Source organism: Cynoglossus semilaevis, chromosome 1 (genome assembly GCF_000523025.1).
Source record: "Cynoglossus semilaevis isolate Cse_v1.0 chromosome 1, Cse_v1.0, whole genome shotgun sequence".
Lineage (NCBI taxonomy): Eukaryota > Metazoa > Chordata > Actinopteri > Pleuronectiformes > Cynoglossidae > Cynoglossus > Cynoglossus semilaevis.
The window spans coordinates 13266840-13275852 of NC_024307.1; the positions used below are offsets into that span (position 1 = coordinate 13266840).

Consider the following 9013-nt stretch of genomic DNA (forward strand, 5'->3'; position numbering starts at 1 on the left):
TATTGCTTCAGTGGAGAAAAAGGGAGTCAACTCAAAGCTGAAACGCTCTCCGCTTGAAATCACACACAGATCTTGAGAAGATCGTTTCACTCCGGACCACCTGCCCGGCACAGACTATTTCTATCAGAGCTGCCTAATATAATCTTGAACCACTTTGTCAATATTCCTGTCAGTCTCAGTCTGAACCGTAGGAATTAGAAAACAAGGCAGATTCCATCCTCGGACCTACCTGGAGGTATTCCAGAGCCTCTAAACCCAGGAAGGTGTCATTTCTGAAGACCTCCAGCTTGTTCTCGTGGAGGTACAGCCGTCTCAATTTGGCCAGTCCGTGGAAAGCCCCGACTCGGATGTCCTGGAGGGCATTGTTGCCCAGGTTTATCGACACTGCATTGCCGAGGTGCTGGAACCCGTTGCTATAGAGACGCCTCAGAGAGTTCCTTTGGAGGTTGAGTTTGAAAGGGCGGACCCATGACTGTGACACCTGAGTGATTAATTAAAGGTCTGACCAGTTATCTTATTAATGTCATGGATGACAAACAGCCATAATACACATAAAAGACAGGGTATCAGAGATGGGCATACGGTAAATGTCACGGATTGTGCAGTGCAGAGTTACAGGCATCTGTTACTGTACAAGGTCTTTGTCAGTGACACTGTTAGCTTTATAGCTTTAGCACTGCCACAGTGATTAAACAAAACTAGTTTGTCATTGGCTTTTCTGAGAAAAGTACACACAGAGAGTACACAATAAACAGAGCAGAGTACGAGAATTTCTTTTAGTATAGTTTTTACCCAACTACCTTTTGTCATTTGTTTAATTTAATCTATTTTTCCATTAACATCGAACAATTTCTGCTAACAATGATGTAGCTAAATCTCCTTTCCATTAGTTTTTCTAATTATTGCGATTTCTGAGCTAATTATAGTACTCTATATATGTTACAATGTCAGGCTAAGAATATTTTGTAGTGATATTCATTAGTAGTATATGGATATTTGCTGTTACCATTAGCTATTCTTAAGGACTTTTTGAATTTGTTCCAGCTAGTTTTTACTTTTAGCTATTTTCTACCTATCGTTACATTCTTTTGGATTTTGTAAAATTCTGGCCTGCTTAAGCTAAAGGAAGGTAAACTGCAAATCTTTAGCTCCTCTCTGTCATTTAATTCATCATCCATCCATTCATTTAGTTTGTCTAATAAAACATTGTGATATTTCAATACGTTTTTCTCTTGGGTGACTTTTATGTCAAAGATGATTTAAAGCAAATCTGCCCAACTTTTAGCCATTTCTTCAACTTCCTTTTTGTTTTCCACTGGCTAACCTTTACACTTCAGGCTAACGTTCAGCTGTTCTACTGCATTTCCTGATTGCCTGCCTTGGTATTTTTGCACCATATTACTGTAGCAGTGCTACCTGGCTGCCATTGGTGAAGCCACGTCCGTCACAGTGCACGTGCAGCACTCCTTCCTTGACCTCACACGTGCACGGCTCGAAGCAGGGCTCGTCCACTTCCTCCTCAGAGTTGTCCACCAGCGGTGTGTGTGTGGAGGTGGGTGTAGGGGTGGGGCTGTGCGATGCCTGTGACACGCACACACACCCTAGGGCCACAGCCAGAGTGACCCACTGCATTTTCTGCTGCTTCTCCTGTCTCAGCTCAGCGGACGGGGGCTACAGCCCTTCATCGGCCCCTCACCGCACTGCATGAGAAACGCACACACGGAGACGTGCATACGCACAGTTTAGTCATGTGGGGATGAATCGGGACGATGAAACATCACAGGCGTACGAAGGCTCTCAGATATAGCCGTTAAACACACAGATTGACAGGCAAGGCCCCAAAGGAAAAAAGAATTACATCTCATCAGAATAATGATGTTCAGGTCAGCTGTGGGCCAACGTGTGCAGCGATATGATCTGAACCAGAAATAACATACAGTACGTTTACATGCACAGTGATGCCTAACCTTCAGCTGAAGCACAACAGTTTGATTGGACCGCTGTCCTTGTTGTAGTACAAAAGCACGGGAGGGCGAATGATTTGTGAACAGAGGTTCCTTTAACGCCGCTCTTTTATACCGCAGTTATTCACATGTAATAGGCAGTTCCAGAACGTTCCTTAAGAACGATTAGCTGTTAGCAAGTTAGCTCACTACGACCAATAAATTGAATGACCTCACAGCTCTGTATGTCCTCTATACGATGTTAGATTTAAAAATAACCGACAGGTTTTTAATATATTGAAGGGTGAGTAAATGATTTTATATTCACAGCTGTGAATGATGTTTCCCAGATAATAAACTTGTTAAGTCTTGAGAAGGATTGGAGATCCAACAGTGGGTTCGTATTGAAGCTAGACAAACTGCTTCATATGCAGAGACCGTGTCAAATGTTGGATCTTTGCTAATCCTCATCAGTTCCTTCTGTTTCCATCTGGCAGATCCTTCCTGGAGCCCCCCTGCCGTCAGGTTTGCTCTTCAGGATATACCACAGCTAAACAGGGCTTTAAATGCGAAGGAGCTGCAAAACTACAGCCTTCTGATTTAAGCAAATGCAGTAAAAAAAAAAAAAAAAAAGGTGTCAGCTGCTCGAACGCTGCTCTTGAATTAGATATGCAAATATTGACATTGAAAGTGCAAAGACAAAGGCAAAGGCGTAGGAGAGTTCACCTGTGATTCACACTTTATCATTTCCAGAGTAGCTTTTGGAACAAGTGAGGGAGGTGGGGGAGGAAGGCGGGGCTTGAGGTGATGGCGATGGTAAATACATATTCATCTGTCTCTGTCTTCTCAGATGCCTGTTGGAGCCCAAATGTCACGCGTGTGTGTTTTTTTAACCAATGTATGCAATGTGAATGTGGCTGAGAATTCAAATGAGACTCATAACGTTTCTGTCTAATGAACTGCTCCATTTAATGAGATGAATGGCAATCAGACAACAGAAGGACGCGGCGACAAAAATACCCAATATTATAAATCAGCAGAATATGTTATCAAGCAGCCATTGCATCCTGTCATAATCATTATTGTGATAATGACAGTGGAGTGAACACGTCGCTGCAAATCAAAACTCCTCAAAAAAATGTTTTTCAACGCGAAGGCAGCGCTTTGATGAGGCACACAGGGGGGAGACAGGGGGAGGAGGGCGTGAAGTAACGCTGACACTGATGAGGAGGATGCTGATGAGAGTGACACTGCAATAATACAAAAAATGAAAGAGTGATAAATTGCTTCAGTGGAGAAAAAGGGAGTCAACTCAAAGCTGAAACGCTCTCCGCTTGAAATCACACACAGATCTTGAGAAGATCGTTTCACTCCGGACCACCTGCCCGGCACAGACTATTTCTATCAGAGCTGCCTAATATAATCTTGAACCACTTTGTCAATATTCCTGTCAGTCTCAGTCTGAACCGTAGGAATTAGAAAACAAGGCAGATTCCATCCTCGGACCTACCTGGAGGTATTCCAGAGCCTCTAAACCCAGGAAGGTGTCATTTCTGAAGACCTCCAGCTTGTTCTCGTGGAGGTACAGTCGTCTCAATTTGGCCAGTCCGTGGAAAGCCCCGACTCGGATGTCCTGGAGGGCATTGTTGCCCAGGTTTATCGACACTGCATTGCCGAGGTGCTGGAACCCGTTGCTATAGAGACGCCTCAGAGAGTTCCTTTGGAGGTTGAGTTTGAAAGGGCGGACCCATGACTGTGACACCTGAGTGATTAATTAAAGGTCTGACCAGTTATCTTATTAATGTCATGGATGACAAACAGCCATAATACACATAAAAGACAGGGTATCAGAGATGGGCATACGGTAAATGTCACGGATTGTGCAGTGCAGAGTTACAGGCATCTGTTACTGTACAAGGTCTTTGTCAGTGACACTGTTAGCTTTATAGCTTTAGCACTGCCACAGTGATTAAACAAAACTAGTTTGTCATTGGCTTTTCTGAGAAAAGTACACACAGAGAGTACACAATAAACAGAGTAGAGTACGAGAATTTATTTTAGTATAGTTTTTACCCAACTACCTTTTGTCATTTGTTTAATTTAATCTATTTTTGCATTAACATCGAACAATTTCTGCTAACAATGATGTAGCTAAATCTCCTTTCCATTAGTTTTTCTAATTATTGCGATTTCTGAGCTAATTATAGTACTCTATATATGTTACAATGTCAGGCTAAGAATATTTTGTAGTGATATTCATTAGTAGTATATGGATATTTGCTGTTACCATTAGCTATTCTTAAGGACTTTTTGAATTTGTTCCAGCTAGTTTTTACTTTTAGCTATTTTCTACCTATCGTTACATTCTTTTGGATTTTGTAAAATTCTGGCCTGCTTAAGCTAAAGGAAGGTAAACTGCAAATCTTTAGCTCCTCTCTGTCATTTAATTCATCATCCATCCATTCATTTAGTTTGTCTAATAAAACATTGTGATATTTCAATACGTTTTTCTCTTGGGTGACTTTTGTCACTTATGTCAAAGATGATTTAAAGCAAATCTGCCCAACTTTTAGCCATTTCTTCAACTTCCTTTTTGTTTTCCACTGGCTAACCTTTACACTTCAGGCTAACGTTCAGCTGTTCTACTGCATTTCCTGATTGCCTGCCTTGGTATTTTTGCACCATATTACTGTAGCAGTGCTACCTGGCTGCCATTGGTGAAGCCACGTCCGTCACAGTGCACGTGCAGCACTCCTTCCTTGACCTCACACGTGCACGGCTCGAAGCAGGGCTCGTCCACTTCCTCCTCAGAGTTGTCCACCAGCGGTGTGTGTGTGGAGGTGGGTGTAGGGGTGGGGCTGTGCGATGCCTGTGACACGCACACACACCCTAGGGCCACAGCCAGAGTGACCCACTGCATTTTCTGCTGCTTCTCCTGTCTCAGCTCAGCGGACGGGGGCTACAGCCCTTCATCGGCCCCTCACCGCACTGCATGAGAAACGCACACACGGACACGTGCATACGCACAGTTTAGTCATGTGGGGATGAATCGGGACGATGAAACATCACAGGCGTACGAAGGCTCTCAGATATAGCCGTTAAACACACAGATTGACAGGCAAGGCCCCAAAGGAAAAAAGAATTACATCTCATCAGAATAATGATGTTCAGGTCAGCTGTGGGCCAACGTGTGCAGCGATATGATCTGAACCAGAAATAACATACAGTACGTTTACATGCACAGTGATGCCTAACCTTCAGCTGAAGCACAACAGTTTGATTGGACCGCTGTCCTTGTTGTAGTACAAAAGCACGGGAGGGCGAATGATTTGTGAACAGAGGTTCCTTTAACGCCGCTCTTTTATACTGCAGTTATTTACATGTAATAGGCAGTTCCAGAACGTTCCTTAAGAACGATTAGCTGTTAGCAAGTTAGCTCACTACGACCAATAAATTGAATGACCTCACAGCTCTGTATGTCCTCTATACGATGTTAGATTTAAAAATAACCGACAGGTTTTTAATATATTGAAGGGTGAGTAAATGATTTTATATTCACAGCTGTGAATGATGTTTCCCAGATAATAAACTTGTTAAGTCTTGAGAAGGATTGGAGATCCAACAGTGGGTTCGTATTGAAGCTAGACAAACTGCTTCATATGCAGAGACCGTGTCAAATGTTGGATCTTTGCTAATCCTCATCAGTTCCTTCTGTTTCCATCTGGCAGATCCTTCCTGGAGCCCCCCTGCCGTCAGGTTTGCTCTTCAGGATATACCACAGCTAAACAGGGCTTTAAATGCGAAGGAGCTGCAAAACTACAGCCTTCTGATTTAAGCAAATGCAGTAAAAAAAAAAAAAAAAAAAGGTGTCAGCTGCTCGAACGCTGCTCTTGAATTAGATATGCAAATATTGACATTGAAAGTGCAAAGACAAAGGCAAAGGCGTAGGAGAGTTCACCTGTGATTCACACTTTATCATTTCCAGAGTAGCTTTTGGAACAAGTGAGGGAGGTGGGGGAGGAAGGCGGGGCTTGAGGAGATGGCGATGGTAAATACATATTCATCTGTCTCTGTCTTCTCAGATGCCTGTTGGAGCCCAAATGTCACGCGTGTGTGTTTTTTTAACCAATGTATGCAATGTGAATGTGGCTGAGAATTCAAATGAGACTCATAACGTTTCTGTCTAATGAACTGCTCCATTTAATGAGATGAATGGCAATCAGACAACAGAAGGACGCGGCGACAAAAATACCCAATATTATAAATCAGCAGAATATGTTATCAAGCAGCCATTGCATCCTGTCATAATCATTATTGTGATAATGACAGTGGAGTGAACACGTCGCTGCAAATCAAAACTCCTCAAAAAAATGTTTTTCAACGCGAAGGCAGCGCTTTGATGAGGCACACAGGGGGGAGACAGGGGGAGGAGGGCGTGAAGTAACGCTGACACTGATGAGGAGGATGCTGATGAGAGTGACACTGCAATAATAACGCTCGCAGCTCTGAAAATTAAAAAAAAAAAGGGGGTGAGAGAGAAAGGAAAACAGCGCATGGGGCTGATATTTCCTCTCATGTCTTAATGAGATCTAAATTGGATAAAGCATCTCGAACCTGCTCATTCAGTGTTGAACACTGCCACGAGAAAATGCAATAATGATCATGATGGTATGGTAGCTGTAATCATACAGCAATAATCTCGCACCAGCCAGTTAGACAAGGAGGCAGCGGTGAAAACACATCCGTGCCTCAGAAAAAGACGGCGCAGGGGGGGTTGGGGGGGGGGGGGGGGGGGTGGGATGAAGGCAGAGGTGGAAAGAAGAGGACGAGGAGACGGAGCAGAGACAGACAGACGGATATAGGAAGAGTGATGCAGGTGCAGAGGAAGGGAAATAAGGTGAGGAGGTGGGGAACAGGAGAGAAGGAGAGGAGTCAGTCAAGGCCGCCACGCCGGACGGAGCTCGCAGTGAAATCTGATATTGATTACATCAAAGCCTTCCTCTCAAAGCCCGGCACACAGTGTACAGCCTTACAGAGAAACACTTACTGCAGCCAAGTTACAAAACTGTCCATGTGTGTGAAGCAGAGAGGGAGGAGGTCAAATCATATCCAAAAACTATTCCTCTCCATCGCCTGCCAAGTCCAGAAACAGGCAGCGGCGATGTTGATGTTGTAGATCAGAGTCAGACACATGCTGATGAGTGTGCGATTTCATAAGAAAAACCAGAGAAATGCTGCAACGATCGTACCTCCGCAGAACAACAGGCTTCACTCTGTCCTGTGAGGCCCAGGAGTGACGGTCCGAGGCTTTGTTGGTTTTCATTTTAAAGTCTAACCAGTTTAACTGTTTGATCACTTTCAGTTTTACACCGCTATATTCAAAATCAGGCTTGTGGGCCAACGGTGACACATGAGTGAGTTTAATGTGGTTTTAATGGGAGGGGGGAGTGTGTGGGGGGGGATAGTTTTTGAACAGGCTTTCTGCTGCTTTTAATTATGTGTCATGATCCCTTTGGTTAGGCTAGTGTATTCATGTTGTTACCACCTGTTAGAGAGCATTTGATTGTGTTTGTGTAAATTTAGCTGCTCTGTCAATTTGTATCTGTTATATTTGTGCAGACATGGCATTTAGTAGCTTTGATGAAAGGTTTTATTCTGAGCTTGTGTCACTTTTTGCTGTTTTGATTAACTCCCTCCTGGTGTTTTTCCATTCACATTGTTGTTGTTAATTATGTTTAGCTAACTGTTGAATGACCTAGATCTTACGTACATTAATTATAAGCTATTTCGTGTTTTTTTTCGCTGTCTTGGTCTTTTTTTTTTTTGCTAGTGTCTTGCAACTTTAGACTCACTTGCAGTCATTTTTTTTTTACTTCCGGGGGCTTCTACTTCAGCAATCGTGGGGGGGGGGGGGGGGGGTCCTTCCTCACGCTGGGATTTGGGGACTAGGTGGTATGGATCCCATAATAAACTATATAATAAGCACCACTGTGTCCACTTAGCTTCAGTTCTTACAAGCTGTTGCGTCTACCTTTTAGCCATTCATTAACCAAATTCAATGTCTTTGTTAATTGTTACTAATTACAGACGGACTAAATTTGTCAGTCAAGCCTAAATTTAAATAATCTGTTTGTTTCATTTAGGCCTTTCTTTAGCTACTTTTGCTATTTTACTTGTGTGCCAATTGTTGCTAACTGCTAACTTATAGCTAACACGAGCCCAAATATTAGATGAACTCTCTGTTTTATCTCTATAAATCTTTTTTTTTTCTAAATGTTTGGCTAATGTTTGCAATTCCTGATGCAACTACTGGGCACACACACATTTGTTACATCCCCCTGTTTATTTATTGCGAGTGCTAGCGAGTTATAATGTAGTGTTTTCACTTGCTTTGAGGGGATTTATTAAAATGAAAATGCAGTGGGGGAAAAAAAAAACTCAACTGTTTCATCTGAATCTGTCCAAAAACTGGGTGGCCTGGATTATATAACATTACCATTTAAACAAAGCATTTGTCATGTCCTAAATAAATGCAGTGTATTTGTGTATGTCCTAATTATAGTCTCCAGGATCGTAGCAGGAACAGTTGGTCCTCCGCTATTTTTACATTAATTAATTTGGCTGCACATTGACAAAGATCTGGACATGAACAGAAGAAGGAAAAAGACGTGGTTTCCCAGTAAAAGTCCTGAGTGATGGCAGTGTTTGAAGCAGACGCAGTACGGGACGTTTTAGGCCAACTTGAGTTCGACTAAGTGGAATAATATGACGCACAGACAAAGACAGAACACGTCCCATTCAGACTCTTTTTGGATCTTTGTTCTCATCCAGCAAATGAACTGTTTATCTTTGGCTCGAAGCCCCTCTCTGTGTGTGAGGGGGATCAATACTGAGTCCAGATAGACCGCTGCGATCCGTCCTGTTGGATTCTGCCTTCGCCGGACGCTCATCTCCCCTTAACTAGAAGAAACACAGTCAAGAGTGGAGCCTCTTTTTCCAATCAGCCAAGTGGACTAGTCAGCAGTCGGCACGGCTCAGCACCGTTACGTTAACAAGAATGGAAAAGGGAG

At 43.1% G+C, this 9013-nt stretch overlaps 2 protein-coding genes across 3 annotated transcripts in view; both read right to left on the reverse strand.

Annotated features, from left to right (window-relative positions):
• Positions 1-3146, reverse strand: part of LOC103379885 (SLIT and NTRK-like protein 3) — a 34170-nt gene extending 31024 nt beyond the window's left edge. Inside the window, exons 1-2 of the mRNA XM_025059972.1 lie at positions 1417-3146; positions 230-481 (exon numbers count right to left, since the gene is read on the reverse strand). Of these exons, the coding sequence (XP_024915740.1) occupies positions 230-481; positions 1417-1632 (468 nt within the window). The 5' untranslated portion in view covers positions 1633-3146. The remainder of the gene's footprint in view (positions 1-229; positions 482-1416) is intronic.
• An 82-nt stretch (positions 3147-3228) lies between these two features.
• The window catches only part of LOC112487720 (SLIT and NTRK-like protein 3), a 27009-nt gene continuing 21224 nt past the window's right edge, over positions 3229-9013 (reverse strand). For both annotated transcript variants that reach the window (XM_025059969.1, XM_025059966.1), the window contains exons 2-3: positions 4648-4931; positions 3229-3705 (exon numbers count right to left, since the gene is read on the reverse strand). In XM_025059969.1, coding sequence (XP_024915737.1) covers positions 3400-3705; positions 4648-4863 — 522 coding nt within the window. In that variant the 5' untranslated portion in view covers positions 4864-4931 and the 3' untranslated portion in view covers positions 3229-3399. The remainder of the gene's footprint in view (positions 3706-4647; positions 4932-9013) is intronic.